We start from the raw sequence: 24,794 nt of genomic DNA, 5'->3' as shown, positions 1-24,794 counted from the left end.
TATCAGTGAAAATTCTGCTGCATATGATGTCTGAAATTTTGTTGCCTACAGTTTCTTCTAGGATTTTTATGGATTAATGAGTCACATTTAAGTCTTTCATCCATATTGAGTTTATTCTTATGCTGGGTGTAAGTTGATGGTCTAGTTTCATTTTTCTGCATGTAGCTGTCCAGTTTTCCCAACACCATTTATTAAAGAGGCTGTCCTTACTCCAATGTATGCTCTTGCCACCTTTGTCAAATATTAATTGAGCATATTGCCTTGGGTTCATTTCTGGGTTCTCTGTCCTGTTCTACTGGTCTATATGCCTGTTCTTGTGCCAGTATCAGGCTGTTTTGATATCAGTGACTTTGTAGTATAACCTGAAATCTGGTAATGTGATCCCTCCAAATTTGTTCTTCTTCTTCAAGATTGCTGTGGCTATTCGGGGTCTCTTTTGGTTCCATATGAACTTTTGAAGTACTTGTTCTATTCTGTGAAGTATGCTGTTGGTATTTTGATGGGGATTGCACTGAATCCGTAGACTGCTTTGGGTAGTATGGACATTTTAATGATGTTAATTCTTCCAATCCATGAACAGGCTATGTTTATCCACTTTTTTATATCTTCCTCTATTTCTTTTTTGAATGACCTGTAGTTTTCTGCAAATAGGTCCTTTATTTCTTTGGTTAAGTTTATTCCTAGGTATCTTAATTTTTTTGCCACAATGGTAAATGGGATTGTTTTCTTAGTTTCTCTTTCTGTGAGTTCATCATTGGTGTATAAGAATGTCATCGATTTCTTGACGTTAATTTTGTATCCTGCTACTTTGCCAAATTCATTTATTAAGTCCAGTAAATTTTTTATGGGTTTTCTACGTATTATATCATGTCATCTGTGAAAAATGACAGTTTCACTTCCTCCTTTCCAATTTGGATTCCTTTTATTTTTAGTTCTTGTCTGATTGCTGTGGCTAAGACTTCCGGTACTATGTTAAATAAGAGTGGTGAAAGTGGGCATCCTTGCCTTGTTCCTGTTCTTAAGGGAAATGCTTTTAGTTTTTGCCCATTGAGTATGATGTTGGCTGTAGGTCTTTCATATATGGCCTTTATTATATCTAGATATGATCCCTCTATTCCCACATTGCTGAGTGTTTTTATCAGAAATGGATTCTGGAGTTATTGAAGGCTTTTTCGGCATCTATTGATATGATTATGTGGTTTTTATTCTTCATTTCATTTATGTGGTGTATCATGTTTATTGATTTGCTAATATTGTACCAGCCTTGCATCCCTGGGATGAATCCCACTTGGTCATGGTGGATAATTTTTTTGGTGTATTGCTGGATTTGATTTGCTAGTATTTTGTTCAGGATTTTGGCATCTATGTTCATCAGGCATATTGGCCTGTAGTTTTCTTTCTTTGTTGTGTCTTTTTCTGGTTTTCGAATTAGAATTATTCTGGCTTCATAAAACGAGTTTGGAAGTCTTCCATCTTCTTGAATTTTTTGAAATAGTTTGAGGAGAATGGGTATTAGTTCTTCTTTGAATGTTCGGTAAAACTCCGCCGTGAAGCCATCCGGGTCTAGGCTTTTGTTTGCTGGGAGAGTCTTAATTACATCTTCAATTTCTTCTGTTGTTATTGGCCTGTTCAAGTTTTCTATCTCTTTCTTGTCCAGTTTTGGGAGACTATGTGTTTCTAGAAATTTGTCCATTTCGCTTAGATTGTCGAATTTGTTGCCGTATAATTGTTCGTAGTAGTTGTTAATGATCTTTTGTATTTCTGTGGTGTCAGTTGTTACTTCTCTTTCATTTCTGATTTTGGGTATTTGGGTTCTCTCTCTTTGTGTCTTGGTGAATCTAGCTAAGGGTCCATCAATCTTGTTTATCTTTTTGAAAAACCAGCTCTTTGTTTCATTGATCCTTTGAATTGGTTTTTTTTTTTTGGTCTCTATGTCGTTTATTTCTGCTCTGATCTTTACTATTTACTTCCTTCTACTTGCTCTGGGGTTTTTGTTTGTTTGTTTGCTCTCTAGATCTTTAAGTTGACAGGTTAGATAGTCTATTAGAGATTTTTCTTGGTTTTTTGAGGTAGGCCTAAAGTGCTATGAACTCTCTTAGAACTGCTTTTGCTGCATCCCATAGATTTTGTGTTGTTGTGTCTTCATTTTCATTGGTTTCCAGGAAGTTTTTAATTTCTTCCTTGATCTCCTTGGTAACCCACTCATTGTTTAATAACATTCCATTTAGCTTCCATGTGTTAAAATGTTTTTGCATATTCTTGTTGCAGTTGATTTCTAGTTTCATGCCATTGTGATCTGAGAAGATGCTTGATATGATTTCAGTTTTCTTGAACTTGTAGAGACTTAGTTTGTATCCTAACATGTGGTCTATCTTTGAGAATGTCCCATGTGCACTTGAGAAGAATGTGAATTTTATAGTTTTGGGGTGTAATTCTCTGTAGATATCTATTAAATCCATTTGGTCTAGTGCTTTATTTAGAGTCTCTGTTTCCTTGCTAATTTTTTGTTTAGAGGATATATCCAGTGATGTCAGCGGGGTGTTGAAGTCCCCTGCTATGAGTGTATTGCTGTTGATTTCTCCTTTGAAGTCCTCCAAAATATTTTTAGTGTATATTGGTGCTCCTATACTGGGTGCATATATGTTTATCAAGGTTATATCTTCCTGTTGGAGAGATCCTTTAAGTATTATGTAGTGGCCTTCTTTGTCTCTAGTTATGGCCTTCATTTTGAAATCTATTTGATCAGATATGAGTATTGCTACCCTAGCTGTCTTTTCCTTTCCGTTTGCTTGGAAGATTTTTTTCCATCCCTTTACTATCAACCTATGTGAGTCTTTTGTTGTGAGGTGGGTCTCTTTTAAATAACATATAGATGAGTCATGCTTTCTTATCCAATCATCTACTCTGTGTTTTTTTATGGGAACATTCAATCTATTTACATTTAAAGTTATCATTGATATGTACTTATTTACTGCCATTTTTGTTTAGTGTGGTTATATTTTTCTTCCTATTTCTCCTGCTAATTTCAGTTGTCCTCTAAACATTTCTTGCAGTGCTGGTTTGGTGCTAATGTATTCCCTTAGCCTTTTTTCTTGTCTGAGAAGCTCTTTATTTGACTTTCTATTTTGAATGATAGCCTTGCTGGATAGAGTGGTTGGATTCAGATCCTTGTTTTTCATGACCTTGATTAACTCATGCCATTTCCTTCTGGCCTGTAGTGTTTCTGTTGAGAAATCAGCTGAGAGCCTTATGGGGTTTCCTTTGTAGGTAATCTGTTGCTTCTCTCTTGCTGGTTTTAGGATTCTCTCTTTGTCTTGAATTTTTGGCACTTTGATTACTATGTGTCTTGGTGAGGGCCTGTTTGGGTTCTTCTTACTTGGGGCTCTCTGTGCTTCTTGAACTTGAAAGCCTTCTTTCCTCACCAAATAAGGGAAATTTTCTGTCACTATTTATTCAAATATATTCTCTAACCCTTGCTCATTTTATTCTTCTTCGGGGACTCCTATGATGTGCATATTATTACGTTTCCAGTTGTCCCATAGTTCTCTTAAGTTGCTTTCCTGTTTTTTAATCATTTTTTTCCTTTTGGTTTTCTGCTTGATTGATTTGTTCTACCCTATCTTCTAATTGACTGATCCGGTCCTCAGCTTCCTCTACTCTGCTATTTAGACTTTCCAATGTGTTTTTTATTTCTGATATGTCATTCTTAATTTCTTCTTGGTGGTGTTTAATCTCCAACTGGTTGATTTTCAACATTTCTATGTCTTTACTCATTGTGCTCATGTCCTTACATATGCTGTTGAGCTTCCTCAAGATCATGGCTCTGAATTCTAGTTCTGTTAACTTGCTTAACTGCATCTTACTTATCTCCTCTTCAGTAGAGGTCTCTTATTCTTTCATTTGGCTTTGTTTCTGTGTTTCACCACTTTGGCTATCACAGTGGGCTTTGGCGTCTGCCAAGTTTTCCCTGTGGGTGTTGGTGTTCTGTTGTTGTGGCTCCCTCTCCTGGGTTTGGATGAGGCAGGGAGGACCCACTTTAAACACCACTGTCAAGTCTTACTTTCCTGGTTGGAGTTGCTAGCCCAGGGAATGGTAGTTATCCTCTAGCTTTTTTTGCCGGGAGGCTATTAGTAGCGGTCACCTGAAGAACCTTTGTTTCTGAGTTGACTGAAAAACTCCCTCAGGTGGTCAGTGTAAGAGGATTTCCTGAGGGTGGGGCAGATGCTGGTTGTTAATTGGCCTCAATTAGCATTTCAATGGCCACCCCAGTGGGGTTGAATCTCTGAGGGAGGTGCCGCTGCCTCTCCCCAGGACCCTGGGAAGGAGTGCACGATGACCACAGTCCTGCGTGGCTGCACTCAGCAAAAGCTCTGAGCACCCTCCAAATCTCGAGTGTCCCCACACAGTTCCAGTCCAGTCTGTCCTCCCTCTGCTGGAGTCCAAGGTGACTGGCTGCTGCCAATTTAGCCTCTGTCTGGGCTCTGCACTGTGGAGCTGCCTGGGACTTTAACCTGAGGGCACTGCTCCCAGCTAAGGGTGGCCGAGGCTGCGGCAGCTCCCAGCCGAGGTCACAGGACCCAGCCGAGGCTGCAAGTCCCAGCTGAGGGCACAGGTTCCAGCTGAGGGCACAGCTTCCAGCCAAGGCTGCTCATCCCAGCCGAGGCCACAGTAGGTCCCAGCCGGGGCGGCTGCAGGTCCCAGCCTGGGCCGCTACGGACCGTGGGCTCCCGGCCCCCTCTCGCGTCCTCGCAAGCCTACCAGGATTGAGTCAGTGTCCCTGGTTATGTGGTCCTCCAAGCTGCCTTTCGGTTGCCCCTTCCTGACGATTTGTCTTTATTTTTGTTGTCATTCCAGTTTGCTCCTGGGAGATGGTCTGTGTAGCTTCCATTCACTCCACCGCCATTTTTTCCCCCTATTTTGAGTTTATTCTTGTATATGGTGTAAGAAAGTGGTCCAGTTTCATTCTTTAGTAGGTGTTGTCAAGTTTTCTTAACACCATTTATTGAATACACTGTCTTTACCCATTGTATATTTTTACTTCCTTTGGCATAGATCAATTGACCATATAAATGTGCGTTTATTTCTGGTTTCTCTATTCTGTTGCATTGATCTATGTACCTGTTTTTATGCCAGTCCCATGCTCTTTTGATTACTGTAGTCTTTTGGTATAGTATGATATATAGCATGATACCTCCAACTTTGTTCTTTATCAAGATTGCTTTGGCTATTCCATTTGTGTGTGTGTGTGTGTGTGTGTGTGGTTCCATATAAATGTTAGGATAAATTGTTCTAGTTTTATGGAAAAATACCATTAGTATTTTTTTTTATCCTCATCTGAGGACATTTTTGCATTTATCTTCAGATAGAGTGGGAGAGAGGGAAAGAGAGAGAGAGAAACATCGACGTGGCAGGAGAGAGACACATTGAGTAGCTGCCACCCACACGATCCCAACCAGGGCCTGGGACAAACTGCAACTGAAGTACGTGCTTTTAACAGGAACCAAACCCGGGTCTTTCTAGTCTGCAGGCCGTTGCTCTAATTGCCTAGCCAAACCAGCCAGGGCACTGTTAATATTTTGATAGGGACTAGATTGAATCTGTAGATTGCTTTGAGTAGTATGGATATTTTAACTATATTAATTTTTCCTATCCATGAGCCAAGAATATACTTTCATTTGTTTGTATTTTCTTCAATTTACTTCTTCAGTGTCTTATAATTTTCTGAGTATAGGTCTTTTCCTCCTTGGTAAAATGTATTCCTAGGAATTTCATTCTTTTTCATGCAATTGTAAATGGGATTGTTTTCTTTCTCTTTCTGATAGTTTGTTTTTTATGTGTAAAAATGCAACCAATTTCCAAATATTAATTTTGTATCCTGTTATTTACTGAATTCATTGATCAGTTCCAGTAATTTTTTTTTGGATTCTTCAGTCTTCTCTCTTTATATTATCATGTCATCTGCAAATAATGGCAATTTTACTTCTTTCTTTCCATTTCAAGTGTTTTTTATTTCTTTTTCTTTTATTGTTGTGGCTAGGACTTCCAATACTATATTGAATAAAAGTGGTGAAAGTGGACATCTTTGTCTTGTTCCTGATCTTAAAGAAAAGACTTTTTAGCTTTTTACTGTTGAGTATGATGGTAACTGTGGGTTTGTCATATATAGCCTTTATTATGTTGAGATATATTCTCGCTATTCTCACTTTGCACAGTTTTTATCATAAATGGATGCTGAATTTTGTCAAATGCTTTTTCTATGTCTACAGATATAGTCATATGACTTTTTATATTCATTTTGCTCATGTAGTGTATGATGTTAATTGATTTGTGGATATTGTACCAACTTTGCATCCCAGGAATAAGTCCTACTTGGTCATGGTGTATAATCTTTTTAATGTAGTGCTAAATTTGGATTGCTAATATTTTGTCGAGGATTTTTGCATCTATGTTTATCATGAATATTGGCCTATAATTTTCTTTTTTTGAAATGTTTTTGTCTCTTTTGGAATCAGGGTAATGCTGGCCTCATAAAATGAGCTTGGGAGCCTTCTGTCTTCTTGATTTTTTAAAATAGTTTGAGAAAGATAGGTGTTAATTTTTTGATTGTTGGGTAAAATTCATCTATGATGCCATTTAGTCCAGGACTCTTGTTTGTTGCTAGTTTTGTTTACTGATTTGGTTTAGTTAGTAGTAATTGGTCTGTTCAGATTTTCTGTTTCTTCTTGATTCAGTCTTGGAAGATCATATGTTTCTAGGAATTTATCCATTTCTTCCAGATTGTCCAATTTTTTGGCATATAATTGTTTGTAGTATTTTCTTAAACCTTTGTATTGCTACGGTGTCAGTTGTCACTTCTTTTTGATTTATATGGGTTCTCTTCTCCCTTTCTCTCTCTCTCTCCCTCTCCCTCTCCTCTCTCTTAATGAGTCTGGTTAAAGGTTTATCAGTATTGATTTTATTTATCTTTTCAAAGAACCAGTTCTTGGTTTCATTGATTTTTTGAAATGTTTTTTAGACTCTATATTTTTTTATTTATACTCTGATCTTTATTATTTCATTGCATGTACTCCCTTGGGACTTTGTTTGGTTCTTCTACTTCCTTTAGGTGTAAGGTTAGATTGTTGAAAACTTTTCTTGATTTTTGGGAGAGGCTTGTATTGCTATGAATTTCCCTCTTATGACTGCTTTCTCTGTGTCACATGGATTTTGGGTTGCTGTGTTTCCATTTTCATTTGTCTCAAGGTGCCTTTGATTTCTTCCTTGATCTCTTTGTTAATCCATTCATTTAGTATTCATTTAGTAGTTTAGTAGCATGTTATTTAGCATCCATGTGTTGGTGTGTTTTTCATATTTAGCATCCATGTGTTGGTGTGTTTTTCAGTTTTTTCTTGTAATTGTTTTCTAGTTTTATACCTTTGTGGTTGGAGAAGATGCTTGATATGATTTCAATCTTCTTAAATGTATTGAGACTTCTTTTGTGTTCTAACATGTGGTCTATCCTGAAAAATGTCCACGTGCACTTGAAAAGAATGTATATTCTACTGCTTTGGGGTGAAATGCTCTGAAAATATCAATTAAATTCATCTGGTCTAATGTGTCATTTAAGGTCACTGTTTCCTTGTTGATTTTCTGTCTGGAAGATCTATCCATTGAAGACAATGGGATATTAAAGTCCTCTACTCCGACTGTATTACCACTGATCTCTCCCTTTCTGTGTGTCAATATTTGGTTTATATATTCAGGTGCTCCTGTGTGGGAACATAAATGTTTATATCCTCTTATTGGATTGATCCCTTTATAATTATGAAGTATCCTTCCTTATTTCTTATTATAGCCTTTGTTGTAAAGTCTATTTTGTCTGGTATTAGTATTGCTACTCTAGGTTTTGTTGTGTTTTTTTCCATTTGCATGAAATATCTTTTTTCATCCCTTTGCTTTCAATATGTGTGTGTCTTTCATCTGAAGTGGGTCTCCTGCAGATAGCATATATATGGGTCTTGTTTTCTTTCTTTACATCTTTTTTTATTTTAAAATTTTATTTATTAATTTTTAGAGAGAGAGAGAGGAAGGGAGAGAGAGATAAGGAAACATTGATTTGTTTTTTTTGTTTATTTATGCATTTATTGGTTGATTCTTGTATGTGCCCTGATCAGGGATTGGACCCACAACCTTGGCATATTGGGACTATACTCTAACCAATTGAGCTACTCAGCTATGGCTTTGTTTTCTTACTCATTCAGCTACCCAAATCTTTTTAGTAGAGCATTTTATCTATTTACATTTAAAGTGGCTATTGATAGGTATGCAGTTATTTTCATTTTATTATTCATCTATATATGTACATTTTTTCTCATCTTCTTCTTAAAGCCCCTTTAACATTTCTTTAATTTCTACTTGCTGGTGATGAACTCCTTTAGCTTTTTCTTGACTTGAAAGCTCTTCATTGCTCTTTCAATTTGACTGATAGCCTTGCTGGATAGAGTATTCTTGGTTGTAGTCCTTGCTTTTTTTTTTCCCCCTTCTTTTATTAATAATTTATTTTTGTTACAGATGTTTCTCCTTTTCCCCCCACTGATTCCCCCCACCCCCTCCTTCCTCACCCTGTCTCCAGCTTTGTTGTCCATGTCCATTGTTCATGCACACATGCATATAAGTTCTGTGGTTTATCTCTCCTCCTAGTCCTTGCTTTTCATCACTTTAAATATTTTGGGCCAATTTCTTCTGGCCTGAAAAATTTCTGTTGAGAAATCGGTTGACAGTCTTATGGAAGCTTCCCTTGTAGGTAACTAACTGCCTTTCTCTTGATGCTTTTAAGATTATCTCTTTGTTTTTAACCTTTGGCATTTTAATTTTGATGTGTCTTGGTGTGGGCCTGTTTGGATTCATCTTGTTTTGAACTCTTTATACTTCCTGGACTTGTATATCTATTTCCTTTGCCAGGTTAAGGACATTTTCTGTCACTATTTCTTCAAATAGGTTCTTAATCTCTTGCTTTCTCTTTTCTCCTTTTGCTACCCCTATGATTTGATTGTTGGTACCCTTAATGTTGTTCTACAGATTTCTTAAATTATCCTCATTTAAAAATTATTTTCTCTTTGCTCTTTTCATTGCATATTTTCTACAATCTTGTCTTCCAGACTGTTGATTTGATCCTCTTTATCTAATCTACTGTTGTTTTCCTGTATTGTCTTCATTGTATTTATTGTATTCTTCATTTCTGACTGTCTCTGCTTTATGTGTTCTATCTCCATTTTTGTTTCCTATCTCTTTGATAAACTTCTCACTGAGTTTGTTAATTCTTCCCCTAAGTTCATTAAGCATCCTTATAACCAGTGTTTTGAACTCTGCATCTGGGAGATTGCATGTGTTCATTTAATTTAGTTCTTTTTCTGTAGTTTTATTCATTTGAGACATGTTTGCCTCCTCATTTCACTAACTTCCTGTGTTTGTTTCTATTTATTATTTAGATCTGCTATATCTCCTGGTCTTGGCAGAGTTGCCTTATGTAGTAGGTATACTGTAGGGCCAGCGGTACAGTCTCCCTGATCACCTGATCTTGTGTGGGTTGTGTATTTCCTCCTGTTATAGTTGAGCCTTGATTGCCATAGGGACATCAGCAGGTGGGATTGACCTGCAGGTTGATTAGCTGTGAGGAATGGCCATAATGACAGAAGATGAGCTGTAGGAGCCCAATGCAAGGGGTAGAATTCACTTAAAAGTGGCTCTGGTGTCTTTCTAGTCTGCTGCTTTGGTGTGTTCTTTGTGAAGCTGGCTAAGTGGTGATCTGGTGTGCTCCGACGCTGGCCACTGGATACATTGGTTCTGGGGCATTTGGGAATGAGCTCTGGTGCTCGTCAAGATCAATCACTACTTGTGCCCAGCCCAGAGTGACCTGGTAGTAGGTACAAAGTGATCTGCAGTTTATTGTTGCCTATTGTGGGTTTGGAGGTTCCTGGAAGAGGTTAGGCTGCAAACTGAGTCTGGCTGCCATTAGACCTGGGCTTGGGGATGCTTTGCAACTGGTACAGGGTATGCCAATGTCAGCCACTGCTTGTTTGGGGATTGTGGATCTTTGAGAGATTTTAGGAAGGTCAGCGGCACAATCTGAGGAACATGCCTGTGTTGAGGATCTGATGGAAAAAGTTTGGTGGGGTGTGTGAGCTTGCTCTGGCAGGTTCTCAGGGAATCAGCAGGGTGGGTGAACAGTGTTAGCCATATTAATGGAGATCTCTAATTTGGCAACTACACTTGCTGGCTGGATAGGACAGGCTCAACAAAGGAATAATGGAATCTTCCAGCACTTTTATCCCTGGAGAGAGGTGCCTTAACCCCTGTCTGTCCAGCCCTTGTACTGAAGCTCGTCAATTTAATTCCTTCAGATATGGCCCTGGTGCTTTTAAAGCTGCTGCTCCAGTGCTGGAGCTCAGAGCAAATGAATTTACTTAGAGAGAGGGGCTGTGCACCCTCCCTTTAAGACCTGCAGTACCTAGGTCTCAAGCAGACCTCCATCTTACTCAATTGCAATCCCCACTGATTTTCTCAGCCAGATGTTATAGGGACTTCTTTTCTTGGTGCTGGAGCCCTGGGTTGGAAAGTCTGGTGTGGGGCTAGAAACTCTTGACTGGTGTGTGTGAGGGAACCTCTGCAGCTGAGGTATTCTCCCAATTCTTAACCACCATCATGTGTGTGTGGGACCTATGTATTCCACGTCTCTGGCACTCCTACTAGTCTGGACATGGTTTCTTCTTTATGTCCTTAGTTATAGTAATTCTGTTCATCTGGTGTCAGGTAGTTTGCAGTGATGGTTTTTTGTAATATAGTTGTAATTTTTTTTTTTTTTATCCTCACCCGAGGACATTTTTCCATTTTTTGTTCAGGTAGAGTGGGAGGGGGAGAGAGGAACAGAGAGAGAGAGAGAGAGAGAGAGAGAGAGAGAGAGAGAGAGAGAGAGAAACATCGACATGAAAGGAACACATCAAGTGGCTGCCACCCGCACAACCGACCAGGGCCGGGGACAAACTGCAACCAAGGTACGTGCCCCCAGCGGGAACTGAACCCGCGTCTCTCAGGACCGCAGGCCCACGCTCTAACCGCTGAACCAAACCGGCCAGGGCTATAGTTGTAATTTTGATGAAGACTTGGGTGGAGGTGAGTGCAGCTTTTATCTGCTCTGCTATCTGAATCAGAAGTCCGTCATTATTTTTCTTTTTGCCAGTTCAGATCTGCTATTGAACCTATCCTAGTGAGTTTTCATTTCAGTTTTTATATTATTAAACCCCCACATTTCCATTTGGTTCTCTTTTAATTATTTCTGTCTCTTTATTGATATTCTCTATTTGATGAATCATTGTCATTTTCCTTTCTTTTAACCCTTACACATGTTTTTCTTTAGTTTTTTGAGGTCTTTATTTGGTAATTCCAGTATCTGGGACCCCTTGGAGGCAGTTTCTATTGACTGTCGTTTTTCCCCCCATATTGGTCATATTGTCTTCTTCCTTTGTATGTTTGATAATTTTTTTGTTGTTGAAAACTGGACATTCTATATAATATATTGTAGCAACTCTTTATCCTGTCCCTTTTCACTCCAAGGATCATGGTTATATCTGTTTTATGTTTATTTGTTTAGTTGCTTGATTGGATTAATTAATTAGAGCAGTGGTTCTCAACTGTGAGTTATTTTGCCCTCAGCAGACATTTGCATTGTCCAGAGACATTCTGATTATGTCAACTTAGGGGTGGTGCAACTGTCATCTCGTGGCTAGAGGATAGGGATGCTGTGCTGTACCTCCTACAACACATGGGAACCCTCACTCCCCCCACATCAAATAATTATTTAGTCCAAAATGTCAATAGTGCCATTGCTGCGAAACCATTCTTTTTTTTTTTTTATCCTCACCCGAGGACATTTTTCCATTTTTTGCTCAGATAGAGTGGGAGGGAGAGAGAGGAAGAGAGAGAGAAACATTGATGTGAAAGGGACACATCGAGTGGCTGCCACCCGCACGACCCAACCAGGGCCAGGGACAAACTGCAACCGAGGTACGTGCCCTTAGCGGGAACCGAACCCGGGTCTCTCTGGACCGCAGGCTGACACTCCAACCACTGAGCCAAACCGGCCAGGGCTGAGAAACCATTCTTTAGAGTCTGTCTTTCTCACAGTATATAGCCATTTAGGTCTCTGCTCATTTAAAACAATTTTTAAATTTATAAATCTGTCTTCTTAAGGGTTGCCCCTAATTTAACATAACTTACTGGTCAGGCAATGATTGATCAAAAGTTGTGTTCAAATTCCCGTGATTGGTACAGCTTCCACTCTTTGCTAAAGGATCCACATGTGGATTGACATATGTTTTTAAAGTTCATGTAAGTTCAGTTTCTTTCCTGTTAACTTTTTTTTTAAAGATTTACTTTTCAATTATAGTTTACATTAAGTATTATTTTGTATGTTTCAGGTGTATAGCATAGTGGTTAGACAATCATATACTTTACAAAGTGATCCCCAGATATTTCAAGTATGTACCTGGCACCATATATAGTTATTGGAATATTATTGACTGTATTCCTCATGCTGTACTTTAAATTTCCATAACTATTTTGTAACTACCAATCTGTACTTCTTTTTTATGTTAAATATCTCCTGAGGATAGTGTTTCCATTGATTTATTTTTTTAGAGAAAGTGGAATGGAGGGACAGCAGGGGAAAGAGAGGAGGGGCGCATGCCCTTGACCAGGAATCGAACCTGTGACCCTTTGGTGTGCAGGCTGATGCTCTAACCATTGAGCAACACTGGCCAGGACCAATTTGTATTCTTAATCCTGTCACCTTTTTCACCTTGCCCCCAAATGCCCTCCTCTTTGGCAACCATTAGTGTGTTCTCTGTATCTATGAATCTGTTTCAATTTTGTTTGTTTGTTTTGTGCTTTAGATTCCACATATAAGTGAAATCACATGGTATTTGTCTTCCTCTGTCTGACTTATTTCACTTATCACAATAATCTCTAGATTTATTCATGTTGTCACAAATGGTAAAATTTTATTCTTTTTTATGGTTGAGTAATATTCCATTGTATATGTGTACCACCACTTTTTTATTCACTCATCTATTGATGGTCACTTGGGTTGCTTCCATATCTTGGCTATCATAAATAATGCTGCAGTGAGCACAGGGGTGTATATGTCCTTCTGAATTAGTGTTTTGGATTCCTTTGGATATATGCCCAGAAGTGGAGTCACTGGTTCATAAGGCTGTTCCATTTTTAATATTTTTAGGAACTTCCATACTGTTTTCCATAGTGCACCAATCTGCATTCCTACCACCAGTGCTTGAGGGCTCCCTTTTCTCCATATCTTCATTAGCACATGTTGTTTGTTGATTTATTGAACATAGCCATTCTGACAGGTATGAGGTGATATCACATTGTGGTTTTAATTTGCATTTTTCTGATGGTTAGTGGCATTGAGCATCTTTTCATATGTCTATTGGCCATCTGTATGTCCTCTTTGAAGAAGTATTTATTCAGGTCCTCTGCTGTATTTTTTAATTGGATTGTTTGTTTCTTTGGTTTTGAGTTGTATGAGTTCTTTATAAATTTAGGAAATTAACCCCTTATTGGATGTATCATTCGCAAATATTTTCTTCCACTCAGTAGTTTGTCTTTTCATTTTGTTGATTTTTTGTTGTTGTTGTGCAAAACATTTTCAGTTTGATGTAGTCCCATTTATATTTTTTAATTTTGTTTTTCTTGGCCAATGAGATATGTCAGAAAAAACTATTGCCAAGGGAAATATCAGAAATTTTACTGCCTATGTTTTCTTCTAGGAGCTTTATGGTTTTGAGCCTTACATTTAAGTCTTTAATCTTTTTTGAGTTTATTCTCATATATGGTGTAAGAAGGTGGTCTAGTTTCAGTTTATTGCACATATATGTCCAATTTTTGCAACACCATTTATTGAATACACTGTCTTTACCCCTTTGAAAGTTCTTGCCTCATTTCTCATACATTAATTGACCATATAAGCATGGGTTTATTTCTGGTCTCTATTTTGTTCCATTGACCTGTGTGTCTTTTTTTTTTTATGTCAGTACCATGCTGTTTTGATTACTATAGCCTTGGTAGTATAGTTTTATATCAGGCAGCATGATACCTGCAGCTTGGTTTTTCTTTCTCAAGATTGCTGGCTTATTCTGGGTATTTTATGTTTTCAAATATATTTTTGGGTTATTTTTTGCAGATCTGTTAAAAACACCATTGGTGTTTTGATAGGAATTGTGTTGAATCTATAGATTGCTTTTGGTAATAAGGACATTTAAAAAAAAGATATGTTTTTATTGGGGACTTCCGGTCAAGATGGCAGTGTAGGTAAATGCTGTATCACGTCCTCCCACAACCACATCAAAGTTACAACTAAACAACAGAGCAACCATCATTCAAAGCTGCCTGAAAACAAGCTGAATGGAAGTCCTACAACTACAAAATTAAAGAAGCCGCATCAAAACTGGTAGGAGGGGCAGAGGCACAATGGACTGGTCCCACACTCACGTGTAGCGAATAAAAATTAGGAGGATACCTCTGCTGGGAAGGTCCTCCCTCAGGACTGAGGGCATCCTCGTCCCATACCAGATGCCCTGCTTAGGGTTCCAGTGCCAGGAAGAGAAGTCCCCATAACTTCTGGCTGGAGAAACCAGTGGGAACTGAAGCTCAGGGAGGCTGAGGTGGCTGGAGCCCCAGGCAGCTCCTGTTAAAGGGCCTGCACATGCACTTACTCGGACTTGCTCTCTCTAAGCTCAGAGGGTAAGCAGCTTGAGGGGTGCCAGAGACATATAGGGAAGAACTGAGCTGTTTGGCATTGGAGTGAGGGCTGGAGCTGGGGCTTTCTCCTAGACAGACTTACTGTCAGAGGCCTTTGTTCCTTTGTTGAGCCCTTTCCTGGGATGGCAGATAGCCACCATATCTGGGACTCCAGCAACTTGGCTCACACTGTTGGCCCCGCCCTGGTGATTCCCTGAGGCCCTGCCCCACCCAACATTCAGGCCCACCCAATCTGTTGCCAGTTGCTTTACCATGGGATTGGCCTGTCTTGGATCTGCTTCAGGTTTTTCTAAATTCTTTCAAACAAGCAGCATCTCATCTCAGCTAGCCCCATCCCTCCCATTAAGTAACACATAGAAACAAACACAGGGAGGAAGCCAAAATGAGGAGACAAAGAAACAGGTCCCAAATGAAAGAACAGAACAGAACTCCAGGAAAAGAATTAAGCGAAATGGAGGTAAGCAACCTAACAGATGCTGAGTTCAAAACACTGCTTATAAGGATGCTCAATGAACTTAGTGAGAACCTCAGCAAACTTAGTGAGGGCCTCAAGAACATAAAAAAGGATCAGTCATAAATGAAGGTTGCACAGTCAGAAATGAAGGAGGCACTAACTGAAATAAAGAATAATTTACACAGATTCAATAATAGAGTATGTAAATCCAAGAAGCAAACCATTGATTTGGAATATAAGGAAGCAAAATATACCCAATCAGAACAGCAAAAAGAAAAAAGAATCCAAAAAATTGAGGATAGTGTAAGGACCCTCTGGGACAACTTTAAGCGTGCCAACATTCGCATCTTGGGGGTGCCAGAAGGAGAATAGAGAGAACAAGAAATCGAAAACCGCCCTGATTAGTTTGGCTCAGCAGTTAGAGCGTCGGCCTGTAGTCCAGAGACCCGGGTTCGGTTCCTGCTAAGAGCACATACCTCGGTTGCAGTTTGTCCCCAGCCCTGGTTTGGTTGTGTGGGTGGCAAGCACTTGATGTGTCCCTTTCACATAGATCTTTCTCTCTCTCTCTCTCTCTCTCTCTCTCCCTCCCACTCTATCTGAACGAAAAATGTCCTGGGGAGAGGATAAAAAAAAAAAAAGGAAAACCTATCTGAAACAATAATGGCAGAAAACTTCCCTACCTTGGTGAAGGAAACAGACATACAAGTCCAGGAAGCACAGAGAGTCCCAAACAAGATGAACCCCAAGAGGCCCACACTAAGACACATCATCGTCAAAATGCAAAAGGTTCAAGACAAAGAGAGAATCTTAAAAGCAGCAAGAGAAAAGCAGTTAGTTACCTTCAAGGGAGTTCCCATAAGACTGTCTGCTGATTTCTCAAAAGAAACTGCAGGCCAGAAGGGAGAGGCAAGAAATATTCAGAGTGATGAAAAGCAAGAACCTATAACCAAGATTACTCTATCCTGCAAAGCTGTCATTTAGAATCGATGGCCATATAAAGAGTTTCCCAGACAAGGAAAAGCTAAAGGAGTTTATCACCACCAAACCATTATTATATGAAATGTTGAAGGGTCTTCTTGAAGAAAAAGATAAAAAATATAAACAAACAAAATGGCAATGAATACATAGCTATCAACAATTGAATCTACAAACAAAATGAACAGCAGAACAAAAACATTCCCATAGATACAGAGAACATTTTATTGGTTGCCAAATGAGAGGGGTGTTGGGGGAATGGGTGAAAAAGGTGAAGGGATTAAGAAGTACAAATTGGTTGCTAGACTGACAAACCTCAAAGGGAAGGTGGGTTGGGGGTGGAAAGTAATAAACCAAAGAACTTATATGCATATATGCGTAACCAATGGACATAGAAAACAGTGTGGGGAAAGGCAGGAGGGGGGCAGGAGTGGGGAGGAGGCGGTCAATGGGGGAAAAATGAGGAACATCTGTAATACATTCAACAATAAAGATAAGTTTTAAAAAAATAAAAGAAGTTTTTATTGATTTTAGAGAGAGAGGAAGGGAGAGGGAAAGAGAGAGCAATATTTATGATAATAGAAACATTGATCAGCTGCCTCCTGCGTGTCCCCTACTGGGGATTGAGCCTGCAACCCCGGCATGTTCTCTGACCTGGAATCAAACCAGTGACCTTTTGCTGCATGGGAAGATGTCAACCAACTGAGCCATACCGGCCAGGGCAGTAATATGGACATTTTTACAATGTTAATTCTTCCTATCCATGAGCATAGTATATGCTTCTCTTTATTAGTATCTTCTTCAAATTTTCCTTAATTGTCTGTTTCCTGTTTACTTTGTAGCTAACTTTATTTGTGCCTTCTATTTCAGCCTGATAGATTTCTATTTTCTCAGTCCAAACGAATTCTTACTTTTTTATTGTACAGGTCTTTGATGGTGGCTGTATAATGTCATCAGGAATCTGAATTTTTAAAAATCTTTCCACTCCATAAATCTTATCATGACGTTGTTACCATTTAATGATAAAATGGTTAATGAACTTTCAGCATTTTGTCTGCTTCCTATGCAGAAAGAAAAGAGCAGTGAAGGAAGGATGTCCCATGTATGCCACCTTCAAGAGTTTTCCCTGGAAGCCCTACTGAGTAATTTTTACTATGTCTCATTGACTGACCTTTGTCACGTGACACTCCCTGCTTTGAGTGTGTGATAAATACTTTAAAAATTTTTCATATTGTTGCTCCTCAATAAGATGGAGGTTTTCCTAGTAAGGAAGTAGAAGAGAATAGATGTTAGGGTGTGGAAAATCACCACAATATTTTCCAAGCTCCAATAAAATGATATTAAAGGCATAAAAATAGTATAAACATACAGGATCAAAGAACACATGAGAAGAGAGAAAAGTAAATGTCAGCTGATTTTTTTTTTAGGTTGTAAAGCAGATGGAGTAGTATTAACTGAGTTCCTTGAGCAGAGGAAGTGAAAATCTAAATGCCTGCCAAGGGGGAAGGAAACAAGAATGAAATCAATGTACCCCATAAAATCTTGGAATGTGAATTGGAGGTTTTGTGGGGGGATGGAAGTGAGATGTGAGCTATAAACAGAGCGATTGGTTAAAAGCCCGTATAAGGAGTAAATTTCCATTTAATCATTTTTATTTTTGTTAATTATTTTCTACTTAGGTTTATTTTATTCTTGAGTTTTATTTTTAGTTCAATGCTTCATATTTGTTTTAAAACTTTCTTGCTTTAGGCAAGATTATGTATAACTATTGATATTTTTGTACTCATTACTGCCATCTCATTTTGTGTTTTACTTATTATTCATTCATGTTGTTTATTCATTTACTAACTTTCCATTCTTTTAGTTGATTTGACTAAACTTTTCATTTTTGTGTTCTTTTATAGTTCAGTAATAGATACTTTATTTCTATTTTCCTGGTGGTTACTCATAAAAATTTTAATGCACCTAATTTTTTAATGTCAAATGCATATTTAGGCTCTATATCTTGTCCATGAACAAATCAAGGTCCTCCGTAGGATTTTCTTTTCCTTATTTCCTTTTTCTCTTTCCTCATTTGTCCTATCCAGTGAGGATTTGATCTAGAATTACAATTTTACATAAATATATGTATAAATTATTATACAATTATAATTTACTATGTAATTATAACTTCAGATTGTTTTTTGTTTTTTTTATCCTCACCCGAGGACATTTTTTGATATTTTGCTCAGATAGAGTGGGAGGGAGAGAGAGAGAGAGAGAGAGAGAGAAACATCGATGTGAAAGGGGCACATAGAGTGGCTGCCACCCACACAACCCAATCAGGGCCGGGGACAAACTGCAACCGAGGCACGTGCCCTTAGTGGGAACCGAACCCGGGTCTCTCCAGACCACAGGCCAACGCTCCAACCACTGAGCCAAACCGGCCAGGGCTCAGATTGTTTTTATATATTCACATTGCTATAATATATATGGATTTTTTAAATAAGATGTATTTAATTTAATAACTTTTTTTGAAGTTTTTGCTCACTTCTTTCATCCTCCCCACCCCTTTATTCTTTTTGCTAGAACACATTCTATAGTAATTCTTTCAAATTATGTATGGGAGGTAAACCATCTAAGTCCTATTGAATGACTCACATTCTTGGGTTTTAGTTTGAATGGGTGTAGAGAGTAGAGTTACACTTATTTTCAAAATTATTTTTATTTACAACTTTGAAGTTCTGTTTGATTGAAAGTCTGATGTCAATTGGATTCTCAGTTCTTTATTTCCTCTTTCTGGAAGCTTTTAGGGCTTTCACTTTATCTTTAGTAATCTTATTGTGATGTTTTTGAGAATTGATTATGGACTCTGTCTCTCTGAGAGTTCCTGTCTTTCTTTAGTTCTCAGAAATGTTTTTTATTAAAGCATAGTTGACATTCAATATTATATTAGTTGCAGGTGTACAACATAGTGATTCCACATTTATATACCTTACAAAGTGATAAGTCTAGTAACCATCTGTTACTTTACAAAGTCATTATGATATTGTTGACTACATTCCCTGTGCTGTATACTACATCTCTATGGCTTATTTATTTTATAACTGGAACTTTGTACCTCTATTCCCTTTTCACCTTTTATACCCAGCTGTCCACACCCTCCCCTCTGGAAACTATCTGTTTTGTTTGTTTGGTTTTTTTAGATTCCACCTATAATTGAAATCATACAGTATTTGTATTTCTCTGTCTGACTTGTTTCACTCAGCACAATACCCTCTAAGTCCATCTATCTTCTATATTTTGAGTAATTCCTTTATTCATGTTCTTTATTTTGTCTAGAACTTGTATCATTTATCTTATATGTCTCTTAATTATTGCATTTCTCTTACATATCTCTTAATATTTCTTCATTCTTTCTAATTTTTATGGTCATTTACCATGCATCCTAAAAGATTTTCTTGCCTAAGTTTCTTACTTACTAATTCCCTCTTAGGTTCTGTGCATACTGCAGATCAGCTTATAAAACTACTGGTTCTTGGCCAATATCTATTCTTCCTATTGTAGTAAGGCTTTGATGGGTTCATGGCTGTACCATTGAAGACCACATTTCACTACCTCTTTTATGTATAGGTGAGCCCAGTAACTAAGGCCTGGGAAATGAAATGTGAGGGAAAATAACATGTGGCATTTCTGGATATTGCTCTTAAAGTAACTGGGTTGGCCCTGGCCAGTTTGGCTCAGAGATTGGAGCGTTGGCCCACGGACTAAAAGGTCAGGGGTTAAATTCCAAGTCCAAGGGCATGTACCTTGGTTGCAGGTTCCATCCTCAGCCCTGGTTGGGGTTGTGTAGGATGCATCCAGTCGATGTGTTTCTCTCTCATTGATGTTTCTTTCCCCCTCTCTCTCCCTCCTTCCTTTCCACTAAATAAATAAATAAATGAATAAATAAAGTGACTGGGTTGCAATTCTTTTTTTTTACCCCCTCTTCTACTTGCTTGAAGACGATGAGCAGTGCACCAGCCACCCAGGACAGACAGTGGGAAGCCATTTGTTCAATAAGGCAGAGTTTCCTTCCAGACTAAAGTGTTTGCAAATTCCTGGATTGTGATGTGAGAAGGGAAAAACATCCATGTTGTTTAAACAACTGTATTTTAGTGTCTTTAATAAGTTTAACAAATTTAATAGCACGCAAGCTAAACATGTTCTACTGATTTTTTATATTTCAAAAATAAAAATTTTGTCATCTTTCTTGATTCTTTTATATTGATTTAGTAGACTTTTCTTCTTCTCTGAAAATGTTTATCTAGTCTGGTCTTGTTTTTTGCTTTGTTGTGTTTTACTCTAGCAGAGTGGTTCTAAAACTTCAACATTCATCAGAAATACCTGGAGAACTTGTAAATATATAGCATCTGTGCCCGACCCCAGAATTTCTGATTAGTAGCTGGGGTGGGATTGGATGGGGTGGCTGAGAATTTGCATTTCTAACAATTTTCCAGATGCTGCTGATGTTGCTGTTTGAGACCCATGTTCTAGTAATTCTGTTTTCTATAAATGTAAATTCTTCTTTGTTGAATGAGGAACTTTTTATTTTGTTGGCTTTTCTCAAATGTTTGTTTTTTTTCTTGGGTGTGTCCTCAGAGTATTTGAGATTTCTGATGTCCATTGTGTTACAGCATATTTGTTTACCACAGCCTTATACAGTGGTTTTAGGGGATGGGCACAGCTTTATTCTGGGAGAGAGCCACTTTTCTGGAGAAAGGGCTTTTATTCATCCTGGGTGTCACTAGCCTTCTGGGACACTAACTTCTCCTGCCCAGAGGCAAACATTGCTGTTGCTCTCGAACTAATTGTTTTAGAGGAGCCTGTCTCTTTTGCATTTTTCAAGCAATCACCTTGTTAGTTATACTAAGGACCCTCTTCTGCTCACATAATCAACCAGTTCTGGGCTTGAAGCAGTATTAGAATCACTTCTATATTTTGTAGCTTGCCTGTCCAGTCTATGATTAGACTCTTTCTTCAGCTAATTCCACCTGTTTCCTTTCTTGAAGGGATTTTTCAAAATGTCTCTTCCTTTGGAAGACTCCTTCAGTATGACCTAATGTCTTTACTTATTTCCGCGTATATAATTATCTTTAATCATCAGGGTTAGGTTGAGGGAAAGGTATGTATCAATATATTCTCTGTCTTCAATCCTGATTCAACCTCTCCACATTTTATTTTTATTTATGAGTTTAGTAAATAAAACTAGACACTCTGTCAACTATATTCCAAGTTTTTTGAAGACCCAGTACTGCAGCAGACCCTCAGACATATATATATTTCTCACAATTTAATAAACACTTGTTTGCTTAAAATCTCCCTTTTATCTAACCTGCCTTTGATGATTTCCACCACATAACTTACCTGCTATATGTTTAGGAAATACAATTTTGTTTTAAATATGATCTTATGCTAATGACCAAAAGGTAAACTAGAGATAATTAATAGTCAATAATTATAGAGATAATTAATATAACAATAATGGTATTTATTGATGACTTCAGATGTACCAGGCTTAAGCTAACTAAGCATTTTATATGCATACTGTTACTGTTACTGTTTTACAGATGAGGGTACCAAAGCACAGAGATGACAAGTAGCTTATCCAAAATCAAACTGCTAGTGAGTAGCAGAGGGGAGATTTTAACTAAGTTTTACTCTAGAGCCTGTGCTCTGAAGTATTGAACTATCTGCCTCCAATGAAGGTGCATTTGCTAGATTTCAAAGTCAAATAGCTGATATACACTCTCTGTGCTATAATGTACTTGAGAATATCAGTCACTAAACTAAAACTAGACTCAGAATTTTTTAGTATTTATTGAATTGCAATAAAAATAATCGTTGCCTTTTGTTTTTGACTGATAAAGTTGATGGTTGGTACTTTTTATTTCCTTCTAATTTAACTACAGGTAATAGTGTTACAGACTTACTATAGACAATGGCATGCTAAAAAACGGGTAGAGAACTTAAGAAGACAAAAAATGTTAAGGCTTAAGTGGGAAGAAGAGGAAGAACTAAGAAAAATAAGAGAAAAAGAAGAATGGATTAAATTGGACTATTACCGGAGGCATAATCCTCAAACAAAAGAAGATTTTGAACTTCTTTATAATGCACTGGAACGTAAGTTTGAAATAAGCTTTGCATAAAATATTAATTTAAAATTTTTTCATTAGTAGGAAAAACCGGTCTGCTATAGACAAAGGAAAATATTTCATAATCTTAGGAAAATGTCTTGGGAATCTGGATTTGACAATGGAAAATGATGACTAGTGTTTTACATTTGGGACAGGAATTAAGGGTGAAATGAAATTGGAAATGCGTTTATATTAACAATGGGTAAAGTACACAGTTTTAGTATATTATCTCATTTGATCCTCAACCCTCTGAGGTAAAGAAAATATTGTCCAATATGATTCTTTGATGGTCTTGGGAATTTTTGAACTCAGAGTTAAACTGACTTCAATTCCTCATCCAGCATCCTGTCTCTGATTCTGCTCTTTAGATGGGGGGCTTGGCAATACCTTTTAATCCCTTCCATTAATGATAACATATAAGTATATATTTTCTACATATTTGACTTTTTTGCCTAATTTCTTTCATTTGATGTGTGCTAGTCACTGGTGCCATGAGAAGCTTCAGTTACTTGGACAAGCAGTTAGGCACACTATTCCTGAAGCCTGCTCCTTCGCTCACCTTCCAGCCTCAGCTTCAATGTCATCTACTCACAGCTTTGTGACTGGCAACACAACTCGTATATCCCACTGCCATCCTACGTTCTCATTGCACTCCAGATTTTTCACTCATATCACCATCATTTGTAGCAAGACATCTTTTGCTTAATATTAATTTTCACCACTGAGTTGTAAGCTTCAGGAGAGAGTAACTGATTTTTCTTAATGCTCTTATCCCTACAAATATTGGTTGAATGACTGAATAAATGAACGAAGGGGAAACATAGGAATGCAGTAATGCAGCTATTTCTAGTTTCTGCTTTCCCAGGAATACCTGCTAAAGTGGGAGTAACTGGAACAGAAGAGTTTTTCTATTATCTTAGATGCCAGCAAGTGGAAGAGTTGGGCTCTTATGATCACAGAAGAATTTTAGAAATTAAAATTTTTTGTTGTTGTTAAACAGAGTTTTTGTTTTTTTAATCCAAAGAAACAGTCTTTGACTTCTATGATGATTCATAACATTAACTTTTAGCAAATTTTTTTTACTATAACTTTATTTATATATTATTTGTGGATGTTATTCTATGTTCTGTTACTCAAGTCACTGTTTCCTCTATAATTGAATACAGCTTTAGGTGTCACATATTGTGTTTATTTAAACAGCTATATGGTAACACACTATTTACTGAAATACAATTCAACACTAGGTCCAACCAGCAAAGTTAATAAATGTATCTCACATGCAAAGTTGAGTGGCTTTAGGAATGTAGCAGTGTGTAAAATTACACTTGCTCCCTAGATTTGTACATCTGCCTCCTTTTTCTCCTAATTGTTGACCTGTGCAAATACTTTGTTTTACTTTAAATTTTACTTCTACTTCTATCTGCTTTGTCTGATGAAAACAAAGTTATTTCTTAGTGTTAGTAGTTAAACAGTAGGCACCCTTAGCAAGGTATCTGGGAAAGATCTTACTGATAATTATAAAACTAAAGTTCTGTTAGAGCAGAACTCTATTCAAATAACATTCCAAATTCAGATGTGAATAAATCAAAGGATAACATTGTCATTTTGTTTGGTCAACAGGTAACTGCAATAATAGGAAACATGCTAAATGAGGTTCTACTTTTTCTATTTACTAGTGGTATTAACTTATACAAGTTACTTACTTTTCTTAAGCATCAGTTTCTTCATCTATAAAAGAACTTAATTTCTGATACATCTACTTCAGAGCACTTTATAAAGTGAAACATATCAAATATACATTTATGAAAATACTTTATAAAATACAAAAACCTATGCATGTCTAAGCTTCTGTTATATGGTAAATAATTTTATATAGATTTTCTGTATTAAAGTAGAGTAAATATATTTTAAATATCTACACATGATTTATATGGAAGAAAATGAAATTTCTTACATAAAAGAGACACCTCTCAGTTATTTTCTAGTCCTAAAATTCTAAATGTGAGCTCTCATATTAACAATTTTTAAGTCTATTTTGTTCTGGTTAAAATTTCTTGTTCATACGTGCAATAATTTATATTGCTTTTCTATTTAATAATATAGTTTTCAGTCCATATTCTTAACTCCAGTATTTGAAACTGCTGTCCTCTTGTGGCTTATAGTGGCAATTGCATTGTTTGAATTAGAATGCCTAATACCGAGTTTAACTCTTCCTCCAGGTAATCTGTCCCTCAGTAATAAAAGTAAAATGATATCAATTTATGAAAATGAACTTAACTATATAAGATAATATAATGTGTCAAAGACAAGACTATATCCATACAACATTGTTTGATTTTTATGCCTTTAAAAAAATTTATTTATTTATTTATTTATTTATTTATTTATTTATTTATTTT

At 37.3% G+C, this 24,794-nt stretch overlaps 1 protein-coding gene across 1 annotated transcript in view; it reads left to right on the top strand.

The window, feature by feature from the left end:
* IQUB (IQ motif and ubiquitin domain containing) overlaps positions 1-24,794 on the top strand; it is a 94,331-nt gene that overhangs the window by 26,562 nt on the left and 42,975 nt on the right. Inside the window, exon 7 of the mRNA XM_036246909.1 lies at positions 22,171-22,381. Coding sequence (XP_036102802.1) covers positions 22,171-22,381 — 211 coding nt within the window. The remainder of the gene's footprint in view (positions 1-22,170; positions 22,382-24,794) is intronic.

This window comes from Molossus molossus, unplaced genomic scaffold (genome assembly GCF_014108415.1).
Source record: "Molossus molossus isolate mMolMol1 unplaced genomic scaffold, mMolMol1.p scaffold_m16_p_7, whole genome shotgun sequence".
In the NCBI taxonomy this organism is placed as follows: Eukaryota; Metazoa; Chordata; class Mammalia; order Chiroptera; family Molossidae; genus Molossus; species Molossus molossus.
Note: the sequence above shows the minus strand (reverse complement) of the source record. Positions and strands in the feature narration are given on the sequence as shown.